The 24,425-nt window shown below is 44.2% G+C and overlaps 1 protein-coding gene across 1 annotated transcript in view; it reads right to left on the bottom strand.

Annotated features, from left to right (window-relative positions):
• LOC147725422 (proton channel OTOP1-like) overlaps positions 1-24,425 on the bottom strand; it is a 300,787-nt gene that overhangs the window by 129,005 nt on the left and 147,357 nt on the right. The window contains exon 3 of the mRNA XM_086964530.1: positions 13,445-13,503. Coding sequence (XP_086820656.1) covers positions 13,445-13,503 — 59 coding nt within the window. The remainder of the gene's footprint in view (positions 1-13,444; positions 13,504-24,425) is intronic.

Here is a 24,425-nt window from a genome sequence, read left to right on the forward strand (position 1 = left end):
ACCCCCCAACTTACCATCCTGGAGCCAGGCACGAGAAAAAATTCTACCTCACTGCAATAGACGGAATTTTGCCAGAACTCTGCATCACAAGTGTAATGCAGAACCGACAAAATTCCACCAACTCCTCTGGCGGAACAGAATATTTTACTGACCCTTAAAGGAAATAACTACATGCACCAGAATGCCCCCTTTATGTATACGGTTTTTAAATCCAGGGCTGGAGCGAAAAGTTGAACAGGGCGTGCACTGGTTGAAAGAGTGTCCTGTAATGATCAAACCTGAACGGCCTTCCTGAGTACCACCTGTTCGCAGTAAAAACGTTTTAAAAATGTGTTAGTCATTCACATCAATAAGTTGAGGGTGTTTTCATTGAAACATGCTACAATATGCACCGTTTTGCATCTGCTCTTATTTGGTCATTGATGGAATACGGTCTCTTCTAATTCCAATACACATTTCACCTCATAATATTTATGTTCCTGAGCATGAATGACTTCTTTTTTATGATATATCTATTCCAGCGTCTTCTTCATGTATGTGTCTTCGATGAACGCAGCTTTGAAGACAGTTGAAAGCAGCGTGAGACGGCACTTTGGTTATGACTCCCAGTCACTCCTGCAGTGAGCTGGTAACAGCATGAAGCCGAGGGGAGCAGTGATAACAATTGTTGCATTTTTGTGATCAGCGAACAGGCGTATTGAATGTCCCTTGCCAATGTGCCTCTCCAGCTCACGCTGATAGAACGTCTTACAGGGCCCTTTTTAGAGCTGCTGCAATACTTACCAGAAAAAAGACCATTTTGATGGCAATACCTTCGCTTCCTTTCTCTTCTTGTCAAAAAAATACACCTTGCTTGTCTGACATGTAATACCATAATTCCCAATATTCTGACTATCCCAAATCCTGCTAACATAAAGATAAGCCTGGATTTCTTTACAGTTTGAGCAAGGTCCTGACCTTTCCTTAATTGCACCTCTCTGTGCTGTACAGTACCGGAGCTGTGGCCATGCATACTGCAAGCCGCTTGTTTGTTCAATCAATCAATCAATCAATCAAAGACATTTATAGAGCGCGCTACCTACCCGTAGGGTCTCGAGGCGCTTGGGGGGGGGTGGGGGGGGGGGTGCCGCTACTGCTCGAACAGCCAGGTCTTGAGCTTCTTCCTGACGGAGAGGTGGTCTTGGGTCAGGCGCAGGTCGGCCGGGAGGGAGTTCCAGGTCTTGGCGGCCAGGTAGGAGAAGGACCTTCCTCCTGTGGTGGCTCTGCGGATGCGTGGGACGGCGGCGAGGGCGTGGCTGGCAGATCGGAGGCGGCGTTTGGGAGCGTAGAAGTTGATGCGGTTGTTGAGGTAGCTCGGGCCTTGATCGTGGAGAGCTTTGTGTGCGTGGGTAAGGAGGCGGAAGGTGATTCTCTTGTTGACCGGGAGCCAGTGTAGGTCTCTTAGGTGTCCGGAGATGTGGCTGTGTCGTGGGATGTCGAGGATGAGTCTGGCTGAGGCGTTCTGAATGCGCTGGAGTCTCTTCTGGATTTTGGCGGTGGTTCCGGCGTAGAGTGCATTGCCGTAGTCCAGTCGGCTGGTGACGAGGGCCTGGGTGACGGTCTTCCTGGTCTCTGTGGGGATCCACCAGAAGATCTTCCGCAGCATGCGCAGGATGTTGAAGCACGACGAGGAGACGGCATTGACTTGCCTGGTCATGGAGAGGGAGGAGTCCAGGATGAACCCCAAGTTGCGTGCGTGGTCCGTCGGTTTGGGTGCGGTGCCCAGGGCGGGGGGCCACCAGGAGTCGTCCCAGGCGGAGGGCAAGGAGCCCAGGATGAGGACCTCCGTCTTATCTGAGTTCAGTTTCAGGCGGCTCGTCGTCATCCACTCGGCTACCTCTTTCATCCCTTCGTGCAGGTTGGCTCTGGCGGCGGCGGGGTCGTTGGTCAGGGAGAGGATCAGCTGGGTGTCGTCGGCGTAGGAGATTATGTTGAGGTTGTGTTGGCGTGCGATGGCCACGAGGGGGCTCATGTAGACGTTGAAGAGAGTAGGGCTCAGCGAGGATCCTTGAGGGACGCCGCAGATGACTTCGGTGGCCTCTGACTTGTACGGTGGTAGGCGGACTCTTTGTGTTCTTCCGTCGAGGAAGGAGACGATCCATTCTAGTGCCTTCTCCTGGATTCCGACGTTGCTGAGGCGCTGCACTAGGGTGCTGTGGCAGACCGTGTCGAAAGCTGCGGAGAGGTCTAGGAGGATGAGGGCCGCTGTTTCTCCGTTGTCCATCAGGGCTCGGATGTCGTCAGTGGCGGCGATGAGGGCTGTCTCGGTGCTGTGGTTGGCACGGAATCCGGACTGTGATGGGTCGAGGGATCCATTCGTCTCGAGGAAGGCGGCCAGCTGTTTGTTGACGGTCTTTTCGATGACTTTGGCTGGAAACGGGAGTAGAGAGATGGGGCGATAATTCTTGAGTTCGGTGGGGTCTGCTGTAGGTTTCTTGAGTAGAGCAGGCGTGCTTCCAGCTCTCGGGGAAGGTGGCGGTGTCGAATGAGGTGTTGATGATGTCCCGCAGGTGGGGTGCGATGACAGCGTCGGCTTTGTTGAAGACGTGGTGAGGGCAGGGGTCGGTCGGAGATCCGGAGTGGACGGAGTTCATCATGTGGACGGTGTCTTCGGTGTTGACCGGGGTCCAGGCGCGGAGGGTGGTGGTGGGTGGCGTTGCTGCGGTCGTGGCGTGCGTCGGTTGGGTGCTGAAGCTGTTGTGTATGTCTGCGATCTTGTTGTGGAAGTAGGAGGCGAGGGAGTTGCAGAGGTCTTGTGATGGGGTGATGTCGTTGTTTCCGGCGTTGGGGTTGGAGAGCTCTTTCACGATGTTGAAGAGTTCCTTGCAGTTGTGTGCGTTGTCGTCCAGTCGGTTCTTTTGAAAGCCGTTTTCTTGGTGGGGCGGATCAGTTGGTGGTGTTTCCGGGTGGCGAGCTTCAGGGTGGTCCTGTTGTCCGGCGTGGGTTCCTTTCTCCAGGCTTTCTCGAGGGCTCGGCAGTTCTTCTTGGAGCTCTTGAGTTCGTCGGTGAACCATGGGGCTCTCTTGTTGCCGGGTCTGCTGGGCGGGATACTCAGAGGGGCGAGTTCGTCCGCGCAGTTGCTGATCCACTTCGTGAGGTTGTTCCCAGGCTACTTCCTTCTTCATGGCAAGACTGAAACCAGAATAAGCCCTCACACAATTCTCAGTCTGTGGCGACCCTGTCGGAGGCTGTGACTAGACTGGGCTATGGCTGCATAGCTGGGCGAGGACAACCGGAAAGAAGTCCCCTGACCCCAGGCCACTGGTAAAATGCCTGGAGGGGGAGGAGGGGCGGAATGACCATTCCGGTCATGGTGCTCTTCTTCATTCAATGTTTGGCACGTATGGTTTGTTCACCTAGTGCATTCGCACACTAGTTTGTGTATCGGGCATTTGGTCCTGTGCATGTAGTCATTAACACTTCTGCCTGGAAAGCGGCTGTACCATTATCAATCATACTTTTCTTAATAAACTTTTTTCTGTCTAATATATCTTTCTCTAGGAATTTGGAGCTCCATTAATGGGGCTTACCTTTTTAACCTGTTCTTTCTTTTCATCGAAATGTTCCTGTGCACTTGCTTTCTATGAAAAAGTTCTCAATAAAGGAAACAAACCTTTATTCACTGATTTGTAACTTAAGCTTCTTATTATTCAGAGAATGTGAAGTTTAACCCGCGCCAGGTTTTATCCATCTGTAGGTTTTATTTTTCCTCTAGTTCGTGAGTATTACATTTCACTTAGACGTCTCATTTCAAGCATTATTACTAATTTCACTGGAAACGGAAAGTACTTTGTAAGCAGCATGTTTTCTTTTTTTCATGAAAAACAGTCTCATAGCTTTGGTAAAGTAAATTATTTTAAAACCAGATGGGCATTGTCGCCTTGCTGTGCCCGGTCCCCTAGAATACGAGGAGGCTTTTGTCGATTTGTTTACCCTAAGGGCTGGATTCTGAGTTTACCTGGTGCCAACCCACATCCAGAGTCTGCGGACAGAAATTCTTTCTGCTAATGCATGAGCAATATCTGTGAGGAAAAGGGAAGCAAACAGGGCCGGACTGCCTACTGGGCAGTTTGGAATGCTGCTGAGCTGTGGGCTGATTTTGTTGATGGGGACCTGCGTGTACTGAACAAAATTCGTTTTGCTTTCATTATTTTGAAGCACGCGCAGGTCTCAATGAACAAAATCAGCCCCCACTGCAGTGAAATCAGCCCCCAGCTCGGCAGCATTCCAAACTGCCCGGTAGTCAGTCCGGCCCTGGAAGCAAACAGCAGCGATCCTCCAGAGACAGCATGCATAGATCAAGGCTACTTGGGGGCTGATTCCGATCCAGGTCGGAAAGCTCTCCAACCGAGCAGGAGTCCTGCAGTCCGACCGAGCTAGTAGGATGCGGCCGCATGCTGCCGGACTCGGTTTGGTCAGACTCCCATAGAAGTCAATGGGAGCCGGTCATACCACGTGTGCATGGGCGCCCATTGACTGAAGTGGTACATCTTGCACAAGGGCGCCCCCTACAGTGGGTACGCATCTGTGCCATCCAGACCGTATATGTCTGTGTTGGCAGACCCCCGTGTCCAAGTCGTAAGGCTGCGGGTGACAGGGGGTCCGACGCGGACTGCCAAAGGCAACTTTCTGGACGTTTTGCAAACCAGAAACTTTGTCTCGAACCGGCTGTCCGACGCGTACATCATAGTGGCTCGTCGTAAATTGCATCCATTGCACAGCACGGTTTACTTACGGACGAGACGTACGGAGCCTTTCGGACCCGGAAACGACTCGGTCGGAAATTTCACGTTGCTCGCATTATACTTGCTCGGTTGTACAGCTGTACGAGTCGGGGGGTAAACAGGCGTACGGCTCGTACTTTTTCAGGCCGGATCACATTCGGTGCCATTCCAAGCGAGATCGGAATCGGCCCCTTGGTGTGTATTCCAGGGAGACTTTGATACCTCGCAAGAAGTGTGATTGCGTGTCCTATCGCCGCATTTTAGGATTGTTGCGTGACTGTTTGTCTTTTCTTTTTCTCACACCTCTGCGCATCTTTATTTCCATATGTTGTTTTCAAATGTTTAGAAGTTATTTAATTCTTCAGTGGATGGGGCCGCTTTATGCTGCAATGACTACTGATTATTTAAGAGAGCTATTACAGATGCCTCTATTTTTTTTCTGTTGTCCTGTTCAGTCTTCAGTCCTACTCACTGATGCTACCAACAACAAATGGCTCACTCAGCAACAATATTATAATCTGGGGTGACAAGCCCCATCAAGACGTCCTGTTCAACTTTACACATCCAACATTGCTGAAAAGCGTAGGCCTGTTAACCACTGCAGGAGCCATCACCTTCACCTCGAAAGAACAGATAGAAAAAATTCACCTTAATGTGTGAAACAAATTACATTGACTTGGCACAACCCTACTGACCTACAATGGAGCCACAGGGACACAAGAAGCTGCAAGAGGCCTTTATCCCGAAGTATCCTGCTGACCAGTAGCAAATGGATCTGGATCTGAACTGAACCCTGTGTTCGCCTCCGCTGGAGTTATTCCTGGCTCTTAAGAACTGTTCCTGAGGTCCTGGGAGTCTTAGGGCCTAATTACAACTTACTGCCAGACAGGCAGTCTACCTGCAGTTGGACCTTCTGCTGGACCTCTGTATCCCGCAGTAGTAGATCAGGCAGCAATATGCTGGTGGTGCCACTGTGGCACCGCCGAGCATATTATAAGTTACCTCACCGCTATCGAATCCATAGCTGTAAGACTGCCATGAAAAGGGTGGCAGTAAGGCATAATTCACCTCTGTGTATGCAGGTGTATGCAGTGGGCACATCTTGTGCCCCCTTGTATTTTTGCCCCTCAGTTCCTGCACAGGAAGAAATACATGACATAGTGCATTTCTTGCCATGCAGAAACGTGCTTCGGCAGTCCCACACTCCTTAGAGCCTTAGATAGGCATCGCCGTGGGACAGCCGCAGCACACACTGCCCGCCAGGATCAAACTCGTTATCTGTCAGGCGGTCTGACTGTGAGTTTGGTGGTCTTCCTGCGTGGCGCTGGCGTGGCGGCCCTCAGGAAGACCGCCAAACTCATAATCAGGCCTTAAGTAATGACCAAGTGGAGCTGCTCTAGAAACTCTGACAAGTTAGAATTAGAACATTTATGGACTTTCTAGACCTCAGGAGTCTTAGCAGGATTTCACAGCATTGGTGTCAAATCTTGAAGTGTCTTTCCAAAGCAGAAATTTGGTGTTTGAGACACTTGAATGTTCCCCACTCTGAGCTTTTCCTGCCAAGCCAGTGGCTTTTAGCAGGATCATGTTCAGCAGTGATTTAGCTTTCAGAGGACGTCAGCGTATACAGCCTGCAACCATGCCTCACTGGATCATTTTGACCGGAATGAACCTGCTTGTTGTATCCACCCCATGCTCCATCGCGATCAGTCTGAAATCATATCAGGTTCAGGTCAACAATAAACAATGACTACTGAATGGCACTTTACTTTCGGTGCCTTTGCCTAAAATCCTTTACAGAAATCCAGTTCCCCTGATTGAATTTTCTGTCAAGTTGGTGTCATTTTACGAATTACATTTTTCTCTGTCATTCCAAATTGGATGTGGAATTTGTATTATGTTGTGTTTTGACTGTTTAGCTGTTTTAACACTGCTAAATACTTTTCATATTTCCCAGTTAAGCCAGTCTGCTCTGTATCAGGGGGCTGAGCCTGGGTTAAAATTATGGAAATTGATTTATGTTAGCAAGTTTGTGGATTTATTCCTTGTGGTGGACTCTCAACCTCCAACTATTAATCCACATACTACAACTACAATTATATTCCCTGAAATAAAATTAAGTTCTTATCTAATTAATTTTCTTTTTTTTATTATTCTTTGGCAGTGTTTTACATTTTCTCAAACTATAATGAAAGTAATATTTTATAACCAAAATGTCAACACAATATTTTTTAATAAACCTCCTAACCAAAACCTCGATGAAATAAAAATATAAAAAAAAATGTAAAATTGTGACATTTTAATTTACATAATCTGTAAACAGTTATAATCTCTAAACTGTTATATTTCAAATACTAAATTAAGAAAAACATTACATAATAATAAAAACAATATTGAATATAATAACATTTGAGTTGCAGGCATTTTAAACGTCAATACTATTGATACACAAATAAAAATAACATGCATAACAATGATATTCCATTTGCTAACATTATGCCACCCTCAATAATATGATTTTGATATTCAGAGAAATTGATATTCTAAACACAATTTTAAAGATCCACACCATAGGCCACCTTATTACTGAACCCAACCTGAGCACCAAATATACTAATTTAGTATATTATAATTGAGCAGCAAGACAAAGCAGTTAAAAAAAGGCTTACTGAGGGAAGTAACTTGGGTGACAAACTCAGAACTTAGAAAAGTACACATTTCCATTTAATAAATAAATGTCTATCTAGTGTTTTTACTTTAAGGCAAAGAAAGCAATGGCATTTGTACACAACTATGCACTAAATATACAATTACACATGTATGCAATGAAAACAAGACGTTGCTATCCCATGCTAAACTAGAGGTCTGTGTAAGAAGGTCTCTTGGTGTTAACAATGTAAAGCTCTTTTTGTCACAAAGTTCACAATTATAAAACCGATTCTGATATTATTTATAAGATAATTCACAATCTACTCCTCCTCGGACTCTACTTGTTACACCAGGCTAAGACAGGGTGTCTGTCATTTGTAAACAATGGAACTACTTCATAGGTGAACTAACACAACTGCTGCTCAAATACCCATAATATAGATGTGATGTAGCAAGGATTCGCACGTAATGCGACTTGCTTGTATTTAGTCCTCACGACATAACGTTAATGTACTAATCTACACGTTTTGTCCTATTAATATTGCATTACATGACAGCTAGGTGAAGCTTGTCTATGTGTTTTTACTAACCATAATCCGGTTGCACTAAAATGGCTGCTGCTACGCAGGATTTCTTACTGCGCATGCGTCTGTCACACTCACGTGACATGACATATCTTTTGCTTGGAGGGAATCTTTTACTTCTGCGCACTAGAACTAAGATGGCTGCTCTATGTCCTCACATGCAAGAAGCTTGCACTGCTTTTTTTGCCAAGCTGTTCATTTTGCCTAATTTATAACGCAATAGTTAAAAATAAAGCAATGGGAATAGAGAAGAGATAGGCGGTATACAGTGCACTCATGTGTTCTTTCTTCTAAAACTGTTTCTTTTCTGCTTTACTATCAGCTCGTGTTTGGGCCTGAAATGTATCTGTGGCTCCATTTTGAAACGCACACCGTGCATGTGCAAAGTTTGCAAGAAAACTCAAGCTGTGGCATTGAACTCTTGCCAGCTACTGTCCTACCAGATGATGTTCATGAGAGCGTGAACTCTCAACCCCACAAGAAGAAGCTGGAATGTACAAGCATAAATACATTGTTTGATATTGTTACATTCATTGCTGGGTGGAATAAAAGTGCATGGGAAAATAAATTGATGGGCGGGAACGCAAACATTAATATTCATTCTAAAAGTTTCATTTTGATATGGTGTGATGACCTCTCCTCATCCCTTTGTCCAATCAAAATTGGGGATCCTTACACTTGCAACATTGGGGGGTGGTACACTGACCTGGAAAATAGTATAACTAGAGTAGGCTTAGCTAGTTAATTTGTCCGACTTGTCTGAATAGCTGACCTGTCACTTACCCAACGCACTCAATAGGTGATCAGAAGCAGAGATGCTGGCGGAGCCCTCTGTCAGAAGGTTCAAAACCCAGATTGGGGTTTGAGAGCTGAAGTGTTGGCGAAGCACTTTGTCTGAGGGATCGATAACTCTTACCGGGTTCTGGCTGTTAGCTGCAAAGAGGGAGTAACGCAGGTGTTGCAACTTTAACTGCTGGTGCCGGTCTTAGCCTGTGGTGGTCCTGTCCTGATCCAATTGGGCTTTACCTGTCCTGATTCTGATCTACACCTGCTTGCCTTTATGGTGCCTGCACTTTTGGGGTTTCTGTCCTTTAAAATGACCCGTGACCAGGGTTAGTTCTTCACACCATTTTAGGTAAATATTCAATGTGGGTATGTCATTGTACTGTTTCCTTCTCTCTTCCCACCCTAATGTAAAATGCGTAAAGTTTGCTTTATAAAATCTCTGCATATTCTCATTCTGATCATTATTTTCCTGATTGAATGATTTCTGATGTTTAATATTTGGATTAAGACTTTAAAGAAATTTAGATAAAGAGTTAAACCTTTCCTGAGTTTGTGGTTATTATATGAGTGCACATGTTATTATTCTACCAATTATTCTAACACCTTTGATCCCTTAGGACTTTAGGTACCGATGATGAGGATTGGTAAATCAGTGGTATAGGTCCCAATGAAATGTATAAATCACTGATTAGAGCAAGTGCAAGTGACCATTATTACAGGTAAGGAAAGGACAATTAGTGGTGTTTTTTCTATAATTAAGTTATACTGTTCAAAACCTTTACCATGGGCACTGTTTTTGTTATATTTGCTTTATTCCCAGATGCCTTTGGGATGTTCGGGTTCCCCTGTTTATAGATACACTTTGCCACTGGAGTAAAGCAAGCCCGGCTGAAGGCGGGTGTAATGCCAGAAACCGGTCCTGGGAAGCTTGATTCCGGTACAGGGAAGGCATGGCTTGGCAGTTCGGGCTGGACTGTTCCCATGAGGCACAGGGTCAGACTGATTTGCATATGGCCATGTCTGAACTGGGGTGGCAGAGTGGGCTAAAGAACGGTGGTGGATTAAACCCAGATCAGTTTACTGGGGGTGAGTGCTTGTATTTTCAATGCTCCGTCCATCATTTCCTTTGGTTTGTCTTTGTTTGCCCTAAGTTGGCAGGGTATGCTCAGACGTGAGTCCCTTGCTCACTTTGCCACTGGATTCAAGCAAGCCGGGCTGAAGAGAAGAAGGCTGAAATGCCAGAAACCGGTCCTCGGGAGCTTGTTTCCAGTCCAGGGAAGGCATGGCTGGCAGTTCGGGCTGAACTGTTCCCATGAGGCACAGGGTCAGACTGATTTATATATAGCCATACTGAACTGGGGTGGCACAGTGGGCTAAAGAACGGTGATGGATTAAACCCAGATCAGTTGACTGGGGGTGAGTGCTTGTATTGTCAATGCTCCGTCCATCATTTCCTTTGGTTATTCTTTGTTCGCCCTAAGTGGGCAGGGTATGCTCAGACGTGAGTCCCTTGCTCACTTTGCCACTGGATTCAAGCAATCCGGGCTGAAGAAGGCTGAAATGCCAGAAACTGGTCCTCGGTAGCTTGTTTCCGGTCCAGGGAAGGCGTGGCTTGGCAGTTCGGGCTGGAGTGTTTCCATGAGGCACAGGGTCAGACTGATTTGCATATGGCCATGTCTGAACTGGGGTGGCAGAGTGGGCTAAAGAACGGTGAAGAATTAAACCCAGATCAGTTAACTGGGGGTGAGTGCTTGTATTGTCAACACTCCGTCCATCATTTCCTTTGGTTTTTCTTTGTTCGCCCTAAGTTGGCAGGGTATGCTCAGACGTGAGTCCCTTGCTCACTTTGCCACTGGATTCAAGCAAGCCGGGCTGAAGAAGGCTGAAATGCCAGAAACGGGTCCTCAGTAGCTTGTTTCTGGTCCAGGGAAGGCATGGCTTGGCAGTTCGGGCTGGACTGTTCCCATGAGGCACAGGGTCAGCCTGATTTGCATATGGCCATGTCTGAACTGGGGTGGCAGAGTGGGCTAAAGAACGGTGATGGATTAAACCCAGATCAGTTGACTGGGGGTGAGTGCTTGTATTGTCAACGCTCCGTCCATCATTTCCTTTGGTTTTTCTTTGTTCGCCCTAAGTTGGCAGGGTATGCTCAGACGTGAGTCCCTTGCTCACTTTGCCACTGGATTCAAGCAAGCCGGGCTGAAGAAGGCTGAAATGCCAGAAACCGGTCCTCAGTAGCTTGTTTCCGGTCCAGGGAGGCATGGCTTGGCAGTTCGGGCTAGACTGTTCCCATAAGGCACAGGGTCAGACTGATTTGCATATGGCCATGTCTGAACTCGGGTGGCAGAGTGAGATAAAGAACGGTGATGGATTAAACCCAGATCAGTTGACTGGGGTCAGTGCTCGTATTGGTAACGCTCCGTCCATCATTTCCTTTGGTTTTTCTTTGTTTGCCCTAAGTTGGCAGGGTATGCTCAGACGTGAGTCCCTTGCTCACTTTGCCACTGGATTCAAGCAAGCCGGGCTGAAGAAGGCTGAAATGCCAGAAACCGGTCCTCGGTAGCTTGTTTCCGGTCCAGGGAAGGCATGGCTTGGCAGTTCAGGCTGGACTGTTCCCATGAGGCACAGGGTCAGCCTGATTTGCATATGGCCATGTCTGAACTGGGGTGGCAGAGTGGGCTAAAGAACGGTGATGGATTAAACCCAGATCAGTTGACTGGGGGTGAATGCTTGTATTGTTAACGCCCCGTCCATCATTTCCTTTGGTTTTTCTTTGTTTTTATGGGCCCATGTGAGTATGGTAAACTGAGTCGGGTGATCTGTGCACTCTATCAGATGGTCAGAAAGGTGGATCCAAAGGCCCTCTATCTAGTCTTCCATTTAGTTCTTTATTTTGCAACATGCTGCCTGGAAGTAGCTAAAGCTTTATCTAGCCATACCTCAAACCCAATTCCAGTTCTTTTCTAGTTGACAGGCCTCTAACTGACATGGTACTACCTCGAACATATGACCATCCCTTTAGGCACGACTATGATGATAGTACTATAACATTTAACTTCTTCCCACCTTTTTAATGAGCATCTTGAAGTACCAGTTAATTTTCTGAAAGACCTGGATCTCACTGAGTATATAATCGAGCCATCTTCTATCAGTGGGATAAGCAGAAAATCCTTGAAAAACCTATGTCTCAGTCATTTAAGGGAATTGCGCTTGCCTGGTGAAGTTTCCAAGCAATCTAATGTACATATTCTGATGGTTCAAGTGTCACCAGGCATACAGCCTTACCTTACATATTACATAACTAATCACGAAAGGTATTTATTAACCAGGTTTCGATTTAATTTGTTTTTTCGTTTGGTTTCTTTCCCAAAAATGTCAACTTGGACTCATGATCTGGGGAAATGTCCTTGTGATAAAGTATCCTCGCAATCAACCATGCATACAGTATTGTTTTGCCACTATTACACTGAAATACGTAGGCGCTGGGTTTTACCAGTGCTGCGCCAGATGGGGTTGAGGACCTGTCGCCCGGCGTTTTTAGCGCTACAACAGCTTGATACTCAATATGTGGCAAAAAGCTTAGCTATGTTTTTGAAATTAAGCCTATCAACTCGCAAAGCTATAGAACTGATCCCTACTTGAACATCTGTATATCTGTATTTATCAAGTTCTGCGAACCCCAATGTATTTCTTTCTCATTTATTCATTTATTTTAATTTGAACAGTAATAATGTGTTGTAATAACAATAATGCGCTTTATTCATGATGATGTGTTTTAAACAATTTGTGTACTTTTTATGATTATCAAAATGATTAATCGAATAAAAGACTTTTTGATTTGATTTGATTTGAAGTACCAGTCTCTGTTACCTCTTAAGGAGGGTTCTGGGAAAATGGCATAATTTCTTTTTGTGTAATTGCATACAATTTCAGAAAGAATCCCCAAAATTATGCAAAATGCTAACCTGGCATTTAGTGCTATATTTTATCATGAAAAATGTCCCTAAATGGATGTGTGTATGCAATATAGCTGAAATATAGGCCAGAAAACACAAGTGCCATGAATAACAGCTGCTTGCATTCTGTTTGTTTACATTGTTTTGATGCTCCTGCAATAGGATTTTTTTCCGAGCTAACTTAAAATCACGCAACATGGCAGGTTGGCATAATTTTGTACACTTTGCATAACAAGCATAATTCAAAGATGCTAGAAATGACATGAGAATGTTTCCATCTCATAATTGTTCATGCTTTTAGAGGCCAATACCAGCACTTCATAGCTTCACAAATTATTGGGTATCAGTAAAGAACACGCACCATAGTGATATTTTTGCATTTCAACACTCTCCAAGCTTCTAATGCCTATTTGACAATGACAGTGTATGAACTCCAGACACATGTTCAGAGTATCTCCATGAAATAATCGAATAAACAATGGTTTACCTCCATTAAAAACTTGAATACTCACGAGTTCACAAGACAGTGCTCAAAGGCCTCAGTGTTAATAAGGACGTCAGAGGAACATTTACACATTTCTCTTTTTATGTTTTATGTTTACTGACAGTTTTAGGTTTCAATTCAGTTATTATTTATACAACATAATTATGAATAGGGAAAATCTTAGGACAACCGCAAGTGAATCAGCAAAGTACGTTGAATTACCTTTCAATGGTTTTAAAAGACTGGATAATATCCTTTGAGTGAAACCAAAGAAAGAAGACCTAAAATGGAAAGAAATTCAGACAAAGGAAGTTCAGATAGGACATACATCTGAAACTGATATGCATACATTTTGTCAGTGAGTGCAACATACATCATTTAGACAATCACAATTCAATATTTTAAGTAGTATTGCAACATTAAAGAAAGAATGACATCGTTTGTGACCTTTAGAATTATGGTGTGGAATCATAGATCCAAGGATGTGGAATCCCTTTATGACAGCGTATTAATAATATTGTTATTGCAGCTGCATTCTGATGTCAGCCAACCTGTAATAAGAAAATGATGGAACTACTCTGTTGTAAGAACTTATTACAGAGTGGCATCTGTGATAATGCCCCTCCTTTCCCTACTGTCACCTCACTTGTAGGAGGAGGAACCGCTTCTGAATGGAAAGGCAGCTTCAGGTAGAAGAGGCAGACCACAGAGAGATGTCCCAGCAAACTCTCCGCCACAGCTGTTGAGGCCAGAGAGGTACTGGACAGTGGATCAGTCGACTCACATTCAGAGATGAATTCGAGGATCATGCCTAGAAATGCTGCTGTCTCACTGTCAGGGAGAAAGGTGGGGGCTGAAGGTGAGGCTGTGCACAGAGGGGCAAAGTCTTCCCTATGATAATATCAGAGGTAGAAGTGTTCGAGGTGGTTTGTTTTGTAGAATACACCAAAATGAAAATACAAGATTATGACCTTGAGAAAAATGGAAACGAATTTGACTGCAGTCAAGGTTATGTGCACCAAGGCACTGATTATGCTTGGCAGCACTGCACTCACAAATATAAAGGCAACTGCAACTACCACTCCAAACTCTTGTTCACCACAAGAGTGAAAAACTGTATTTAATAGGGCCCTGAGACAGTTTTGTAAGGCCATAAAAACCTTCAAGGCATGAATTGTTTATTCTTGTTGCACCTAGATCTCTGGTTTAAAAAAGGACAGGACTCAGAAGAATGCACCATTAAAACATTTTACTGAACAGTAGGATTGATGCAAGCAGTCCCCAAAACGAGTGACTCATTATTAACCCCTTCCCCGCGGGGCTAATTTCCCTGCTGTGCTGGAGGGTGGGGGGTGCGTGCAGCGCCGCGGTGCTCATGACAAGCTTGGCTCATCATTTATTTTTATTTATTTTATATTCTTATAGAGCGCCAGATTAGACTCCCGAAGGGGTATCTCCGCGCTATTACTGTGCCACAGATTAGTGCTGTTACAAGAGAGTGGTTAGTCTAGGGTAGCGAGGCCGGGAAGTGATTTATTTGTCAGAAAACAGATACGTTTTTAAGTTCTTCCGAAAACTCAGATGGCTGGAAATTGACCTGAGTTCTTGGGGTAAAGAATTCCAGAGTGTTGGGCCGGCATAAGCTAATGCACGGCCACCTTGTCTGGTCTTCTTTACTCTTGGTGTCTGCAGGAGCTGCTGTTGGCTGGAGCGCAAATGTCGTCCCGGGATGTAGGGCTGGAAGATCTTAATCATATGTTTCGGGCCCTCTCCTGTCAGGCTCTTATGGATGGTACATAAGATCTTAAAATGGACTCGCTTCCTAACTGGAAGCCAGTGGAGTCTCATCAGCAGGGGACTGGAAGGGGTCCTGGCTGGAGCATTCAGGACAACCCTTGCTGCTGTGTTTTGAATTATTTGCAATTTACTGAGCTGCTCCTCGTTAGCTCCGAGGAGCAGCCCGTTGCAATAATCCACCCTACTGATGACCAGAGCCTGCACGAGCGTTTTTCTGTGATGGTCTGGTATGTAGGGAAAGACTCGTCTCAGCATCCCGATAGCCCGGAAACAGGTACCAGCAACCTGATTGACATGCCCCTTAAAAGTAAGTTGCTGGTCAAAGAGCACTCCCAGGTTCCTGATGGAGCTCTTGGGAGTGGGGACAGGACCTAGTTCCACGGGCCACCAGTCAGAGGACCAATATGTTGCCGCTTGTCCAAAACACATGACCTCCGTTTTTCCCACATTGCACTGCAGACGGTTAGTTGACATCCAGTCTGCTATGGCTCTCATCCCATCTGCAAAAGATCTTTTTATTGCAGATGTGAGGGTTTTAAAAGGGAAAAGGAGTTGGGTGTCGTCAGCATACGACACCGGGGTGAACCCGAAAGATCTAGCTAAGTTGGCTAGGGGTGCCACATACACATTGAAAAGTGTAGGACTAAGGCATGAGCCTTGTGGCACTCCCTTATTGAGCTCCCTTAGTGTGGATTTGTGGGAGCCCAGCCTAACTTCTTGGACACGACCAGTCAAAAAGCTCCTCAACCAAGTCAAAGCCTCTCCCACCACACCCACCTCACCTAGGCGGTCAAGAAGCACTGTGTGAGACACCGTATCGAAAGCGGCGGAAAGGTCCAACAACACCAGAATCACGGAGCTGCCCTCATCCAGTGCCATTCTGATGTTATTGGTCACTGTCTGAAGGGCTGATTCTGTGCTGTGGTTTGGCCTGAACCCAGATTGTGAGTGGTCCAGGCCATCCGTCGCTTCCAGATGTTGAGAGAGATAGGTGTTCACGTGCCTCTCAGTAACCTTACCCAGGTGAGGCAAGAGGGAGATAGGTCGTAGATTGGAGAGGTCTGTCCAAGGAGAGGATGCCTTTTTCCGAATCGGGTTCACCACCGCCCTTTTCCAATCTGCAGGAACCTGGCCTTTGGTTAGAGAGATGTTAATTACGTCCAACATATGCGGGCTCAGGATGGAAGTCATGGGGCCGACCATTTTAGTTGGAATAATGTCATTAGGCGACCCAGATTTAATATGACTGCAGAGGGAGAGGAGCTCATCATGCAGCGCGGTAGGGCTGTGCTCATGATGAGCTGAGCTTGTCACAACCACGCCAGTTCCAATGGAACACCCAGCACAGCAGGGGAATTATCCCCGCATGGGCGCGGCACACCGGTCATGACGAGCTGAGCACAGCGCGACCGTGCCTCATGACGAGCTGAGCTCGTCATGAGCACAGAACGGGTTAAGCTGGAACTCGGATACAGCCGGATCTGGCAAAACATGCAGAATTTGTCCCCACTGTGATTTGCTGACAATAAGACACAAGTTTGCCACTTGCTCTCAGACAGATAACGGACATCCTTGTCTTCAGGTGGAAATTCAAAACCTGGCTATTCCAACAGTAGTATATGCTAGCTGCTTCGAGTACATACTACCTGTCCTGTGGTCTTTTAGCACCGGGACACTCTGTGGAGCTGTGTGCTTTACAAGTACCCAGTTACATTACATTACATTGAGCAGTACCCACAGGTTGTCTGCTTCGAGTACCAAGCACACATCTGCAGTCAGTGAAGGAGCTTTCTTATTTACAAATCCAGCTTGGCCCAAAACAAAAGCCTCATGTAAAGGGTAATCAGCCCTCCTTTTGATCAAGAATGATCTTGGCTTCGAGCTGCTTGTAACCTAATACCTAGATGCAAATCCAATGGAAGGGAAACAAAGCTAAAGTTTGAGGCAGTTTTAGACTTTTTTCACCCCTTGTACATATATATTGTATATATATATGCACGTATAATATAAGTTATATGCACATACTATAAGAAGGTAAACATTACATGTTAAGAATGGTTTGCTGGGAGAAAGATAAATTGAGAATTCAAAATGTAACATAGTACTTGGAGTTGTCTGTAATTATAAGATACCATTACTACACATTGTAACCCTTTTTAACAGACTTATATGAAAAATTGCGAAAGAAAACCGTAACATTCCACACCCATAACTTACAGTTAGCATGCAGTCTGTTGATGCTCGTTTATAGCTCACTGTGCTATAGTGGAAGGATTTTAATGATTGAACTGCAAGTAATTAAAGGATTTGTGTCAAAAACCCACTCACCTATTTACATAAAGTAAAGATCTGCATGGTACACAATTTGCTTTGCAGAAACACTAACCCTCTACGCAACATTATGAGTCTAAACTGTAACTACACAAAATTCAAATCTCTCCAGCTACTGCTTTAACCACCAGAGTTATTTCACTGCTATTATTCTGCCATAATATTTGCTGAGCACACAAAGATCTGGGCAGAAAGTCCCTTAACCCCATAAGGTGTTATAAATGCTGTCTTTTTGACCAATCAAGCTCTGTTCATTGTTGCGTTGTGTCCTTGTTGAAAATGTTTTTGCAGCAGAGGTTTAAAAAAGTAAATGTGTAAGTTGATAGCCAGACTATGATTTTCGTGACTCAGGACAAGATGTAGGACCATTTTATTTTGCGCCCTGCCATTTGCGACTAATTGCGAATCGCAAATTGTGACACGCAAAAAAAATGTACAACAGTGTTTTTATCACTGTTTGCTATTCCCAAAGGGGTTGCAAATTGTGAGGCTAATTAATATTAATGAGTCTCTCACAATTTGTGAGCCCATTGGAAATGACATGCCGTCCCAGGGATGGTGGCCTGCTGGGCTTTTAAATAAAGCAGTTTAAAAAAAAATGCAGCCCATTTTCCTTAAAGGAAACCGGGATGAATTTAAAAAAAATTATTTTCGATGCATTTGCGAATGCATCACCACCTACTTTAAGTAGATGGTAATTGCGAGTATTTTGTGCCTGCAATCGCGGTCGCAAAACATTACTACATGGTTTTGAGACTCTCTATTTGGAAAGGAAAGCCCCATCCAAATAGTGAGTCGCAAAACGTATTTAGCGAGTTGCAAATAAGTTGCGACTCGCTAAATAGGCTTTGCACATGGCCCATGATGTTTTTGCATGCGCAGACGGGTTTGCAAACACGTTTGCGCATGCAAAAACAGGTCGTACATCTGACCCTGAGTTCCTTTTTACGACACCCCTTTTCTGTTGTCACTGCTTGGCCACCAATTTATGTGTTCCTGGCGTAATTTTTTTTTAATTCCACCACTGAATGCCACACACCAATGAGAACTTTGTAGTGGTTTCATGGTGACTTCGCAAAATTTTTCATGATGTTCTAGGATCAGCACCTACAGGATAACAGCCTTACAGACCCATTCATTCCCTTAATGCCCCAAGTTCTAACAGGACCATATTTAAGCAGTATGATTTGGAAAGGGTCACACTCTTATTTGTGTTTCTGCCCAGCTTTCATTTTCAAACATGTTTAAATAACAAAAGGCTTTTATCATGTCAGCAGCTGCTGTGGTCTATGCTGCTGCTTTGTGTTTTTTTCATGCACAGGACAAATTATAACAATATGTTACGTTATGTTATGTTATGTTATGTTATGTTATAACATATTTATAGAGCGCGCAGCTACTCGAAAAGAGTGTCCCGGCGCTAGCAGAGCACAGCAATTTAATGGAAACACGTTTCCTAAAAAGCCAGATATCAGATAGTTCCCTCATTGTGTCAAGAAGTTTGTTACACAGGTGAGCAACTTGCACTTGAAAAGAACGACTACCTTTATGAGATCGTGCAAATTTAGGCACACGCATCATATATAGTTGGAATGATATTAGGACTCTGCCAGCCAAGTAGAAGAAACTCACTCTTCTCCTGATGTAATGCGCACCAGACCCGTGCAGAGCTTAAAAGCCAATGTCAGAGCCTTAAATTGAATTCTACAGCAAATAGGCAGCCAATGTAGCTTCCTATGGTTGGAGGAAATATGGGCACAAGCGCCCAGCATAAAGATGGCCCTAGCTGCAGCATTCTGCACCACCTGAAGTTTACTTAATAGATATTCCAGAAGACCCAGATAGAGGACGTTGGCGTAATCCAGTCGTGATGTAATAGGAGCCTGGACTACTGTCCTTCTGTGGGAGAGTGACAGAAGAGGTAGAAATGTACGGAGTGTTTTCAAAGTTCAGTAGCAGGTTCCTGCCACTGATTGAACTTGTTTCTTCATGTCCAAGGAATCATCCATTTGTACTCCAAGATTTCTGGCTACCCCCACCGAAGGCTGTGGGGGGGACATATCAGACGGCCACCACTGCCTCCGTTTATCTGTATCAGAGGCCTGAAGAGAGTCACTTCTGATTTTGCCAAATTACACTGAAGCTGGTTGAGACTAAACCAGGCAAAGACTTTCCTTATGCAGTTATTGATTTTCTCACCGTCAAAAACTTCTCCTTTTCAACAGGTGAACAATAACTGAGTGTCGTCGGCATAAGATATAATTATGGCTCCCGCCTCTTCAGCCAGAGGAGTGAGGAGGGTCATGTATAAATTAAACAATAAAGGACTTAGCATCGATCCTTGTGGTACCCCAACCTTCATGGGAGGCATACAGGAGGAAAAAGGTGGGTTCCAAATTTCCCGCCTTCTATTCCCCAGAAAGGAGGAGAACCATTTTAACACCTTGCCACCCACTCCGCAGTCACTCAATCTCTGAAGGAGTCTATCATGGGACAAGGTGTCAAACGCGCCTGACCGATCTAACAACATAAAAACCCGCTCTTCCTCCTGAGTCGAGAGTCTCTTTGATGGAATCAGAAATCTCAAGAAGGGCCATTTCCGTGCTAAAATTAGAAACCAGATTGGCTCATATGAAGGAGGTTGTTCAATTCGATGAATTCCGTAGTGACTTGGTTCACATATTTTTCAATTGTTTTGGCGAAAAAAGGCAGAAGTGAGTTAGGTCTGTAGCTAGCGGCTGATAATGGATCCGCCGAAGGTTTCTTCACTAGCGGTAAGATTTTAGCCTGTTTCCAAATAGAAGAAACCTGGCAGCTGCTTAAAGACAGATAAAGACAATATAGCAGAAGTACCAGGGAAAAGATTTGGACGTTCAAGAATTTAACAGAGAGAGCCGAGACATGGATTGGCTCTGGCTCTAAGAGCCCTTAAACTTGTTTGGAATGTAAAACATTCAACAAAAGAACAGCTTAAAATACGATAGGCTTGCCTTCAAAATGTCAATGCGGAAGCATTTCCCCTTTGCAAATCAGATTATTTGGTATTTATTAAGAGTGAGTATTTTTAACATGAACTGAAAAACAGTCAGTCACATAAAGGGTACAGCTACCCCTACTGTGAATGAAATGCAGACCACTGCCACTTCAATAAATACATGCTATATACCAGACATTCATTCAATGCTGTTGTTGCTAGTGAATCGGTTTTATTTCAGTGTTATAAAGCACGAATTCGGCCAAAGGGCATTGGAGCACTTTAAATGGGCACCTGTTACACTACACAAAGGCATATATATTCATTGTTTATATGTGATGTGTCCAGAGTGACAGGGTATTGAAAATGCACAGCTTGGCAAAGCAATTTTTTAATTTATTTTTATAAAGATATTTATTTATGGTATTTGTACATATACATTATGGGGGCTAAAGCTGCCTCTCTTCTTCCTCAGTCTGACTGGGAGAGGAGGGAAGGTTGTATGTGCACAGTGCAGTTTGGCAAATCCAATGTGCCCAGGGCAGATCAGCTACTCTTCCAATAAGCCTTGCCAATGTGCTGCGCACTTCACCAAGAAAGAGACCGTTTGTTTTTTTTGGAGCTCTCTTGTGCTTTAAGTATGGGGCTCATGAATGTTGTGTGTGTGCAAGCATGCATGTTAGAAGGAACTATGGTTGCAACCCCTTCTGGTGTGCACTTCCATTGCATAGATTGATTTTAAATAGCTTTATGAAGCTTGTGTAGTTTGGTTCTGCTCTAAAGAGCAAGTTTGAATAATTTAAAAGTTTCGGGGCCTGGACTGCTATGATTTACCTCCATGCCTTAGCCATTTAAAGGTGCCATTATGTGGCATGCTGTAGTGGAGCAGTGATTTCTCATTAGTGTGTGGTGGGATTCGACTAAAAGTTGTTAATCTGATCCTTTATAACCGCAAGCTTTGTTGTAGATACTGCACTTGAGACTTGCTTTCACTGGGAGACAACATATGACTTTTAGAGTTAGTTGTACATGACTGCATTTGGAAGAGTTGGTTTCCAAGGTGAACCCAAGTGACATGGCATATGCAGAAAGTGGGGTTTGAATCCATCAAGGTTCATATCATTGAGCCAGCTTTGAGCAATCCTTGCTTTTTGTTCTTGTAAAATAACTCAAAATTCTGTCTTTGTTAGTTTGAATTTCAGGTACGTGGTAGACCTACAGATCTGGATGAGGTGCAAACAGTGCTTGAATCCTTGGATGACTTTGGAGCAAAGGAACATTTTAGGTAGAGTTGTGTATCATTTGCGTATTGGTGAATCTTGATGCTGTTATCTGTGAGAAATGGAAGACCTATTGGGCTCTACGTAGAGGTTAAGAATTACATGAGACTATATTAAATCCTGGGGGACTGCACATGAGATAGGTATGTATTGAGATCTGCAGGTGCCCGTGTACACAAATTGGTGTTTATTGGAAATTTAGGGGGAGACCTGTGAAAAACATTGCTGTTGAATCTCATTTGAGAGTCCAGGGTGTTGATTATGGCAGGGTGGTCCATTGTGACAAAGGCAGCTGAGAGGTCCAGCAATATTGGGAAGCTAGAGGTGATCTTGATCTATGGTCTGAAAGGCATCGTCTATGATGTGTAAGTTTGTGTTCTTGCAGTACTGAAAAACAACTGTACGCGTTTTAATTTCCAGGACGTATAAAACCAAAAGGTACATTCCCAACTTTTCAACTAGACTACACCCTGCCCTGTGGCCTGTCCTGGGTCTGCCCTAGCGGAAACATGTGTATTAAAAAGACAGGTTTGGGCCTGACAAAAGGTTTATTTTTACAGGTTGGAATGGCAGTTTAAAACTGCCCACACAGGCTGCAATGGCAGACCTAAGACATGTTTTAGAGGCTACTTAAGCGGGTGGCACTGACAGTTGCTGCAGGCCCACTAGTAGCATTTAAATTGCAGGAATTTCAAAGCGTGCCCTGCATCGCATTTTGCGATGCAGGGCATGGAACGAAATTAGTTTTATTAATTTAATTGTTTACTTACCTGCAATCATCCAGATTCCGGTCTTTATCACCCCCCAAACTGCCCCTCCCCCGCCCCGCCGCCCTTTCCCACCGCAACTCCCTCCACAGGCCGCGGCTGCGACCAAATAGAAGGAAAGTTGATGTATAAGCTAACTATTTTCCCTTCAAAATATATTGGATTTTGAAGGGAAAACTATTGAACGTCTATAAAAATTGACTCCCAGCGCATCAGGGATTTGGGTGAATGGGCCACTATTCTGGGATGATTATCGAGTATTGATCCCTGATCAGGTATTGGTTTTGCGCTGGATCAGTTTCTTGGTAGCAGAGGATGGTTTATTTATTGATTAGTTTGGTAATGACTATTGGTTATATGTTCTTAACACAAAAAATGAGTGTCCTGTTCTATGCTGTCTAGAAGTACAGGTACAGAGATACCTGAGGAATCCATGAAATGGAATTTAGCCTGAAATAGGCAGAAGAAGAGTGTGGTAATGAAATCACACTGCAGAAGTACTTTGTCTGTTGTAATAATACCGGGCTGTAGGTGTTATATTTAGGAACATTTCGTATATAAGTAGAGTGTCTGAAATAGCGATGGGTCCACTTCCGAAACTCTAACCTTATCCCCAGGAGAGTAACAAGTCCTCTTTTCACACCAAAAAATCCTCTTGTGAATTTTGGCCTTATTCCTAGAGGAGTATCAGTTCCTCCCGGAGCTTGTTTGAAAGATAAAATGATGCTGGTCGTTATTGTTTACTGCATGGTAAAGAAATTCAAAAAAAATGAAAGAACTATCTTTTTATCCAGCAGGGCAGACATGGTAGCATTGCTTTTGTGTTGTTACTAGTCGAAATTTTGATTAAGAAAACTACTGTCATAATATTTTGTAAAGGTAGGGTCACTAAGTATAAGGAGTAATACTTTCGTCAGAAAAAGCGTGCTGGCATTGGTCAGGCAGCTGGCATATACTGAGAACTGATTGGTCGGTTGGTGTGGGCCACACTAGTATTGGTCGAGATCGCAGATACGTAGAGAGCTGTGATTAGACGGTTGGTGTGAGTCGAACTGGTATAGGATGAGAGTTGACCAATAGAACAAGTAGAATTACCGAAAGGTTGTCTTGTTTGTTTTTGCTGAGATACATAGGCGTAAGGAGTCAGAAAAATGAAGTTGCTTAAGAAAAGAAAGAATTTCTTTAACAAAGATAAACCAATTGTGACTAGAGAGGGAATTCCGATTCCACCTCTAAGAATGCCTGCTTCCTATATGATGTAGGAGAGAGGATACCATATGTGTATGTTGTTAGAGAATTGGGTAGAGTATACTAAAGATTATGGTGTTATAGCTTTTCCACAGTATGGTTCATTTAATGTAAGAATATTGCAGAATTTGAGAAATGTAATGTATTCATTAGAACGGAATCCCAGACTTACAAACTTACACAGTATGAGGCATTAGAGGAATGGGAAGTTGAGGCCTTTGAAAGAGAGAGATATAGAAGTAACAGAAGTACAGGAGTATGATGTTTAGATCTCCTTTAGAGAAAAGGGAAGATAAGCTGAAAATATGGAGGAGAGCTGTGATAACAGAATGTTTGTACCCAGTTTTAGTTGCTGAAGATCAGACAGGAGGCAAGTGTAAAGAGAAAAAGAAAAATATAGAGACGTCAAGCCTAAGGGATGATCCGAACGATTTTGATGATGATGAGGGATTGGGGGATCTACTGACCAAATGACCTCTGCCATATGATGACAATTCAGGGGAGGTGAAATCAAGTGCCCCACAAATGGGAACCCCATTAACTCCTCAAGTCACAGAAATAGCTAGAGTAGTAAAAGAAAATGAAATTCATTTGTTGAATAAAGCAAGAATAGAGCAGGTCCAGAAATTAAATCAGTTGACTTTGAATGAAGAATTATTGACGGTACTGGTAACAGTTGGTCCTGTAGTTCCATTGTATGGAGAAAAGCAGAATCTATCAAAAGTACATACGTTGGCAGTTCTGAGAAGTAGTGTCAGGAGTGAAGTGATGACAGTAGCAAATGAGAATAGACAGGCTGATCCGAA

Source organism: Lissotriton vulgaris, chromosome 3_2, assembly GCF_964263255.1.
Source record: "Lissotriton vulgaris chromosome 3_2, aLisVul1.2, whole genome shotgun sequence".
Taxonomy (NCBI): domain Eukaryota; kingdom Metazoa; phylum Chordata; class Amphibia; order Caudata; family Salamandridae; genus Lissotriton; species Lissotriton vulgaris.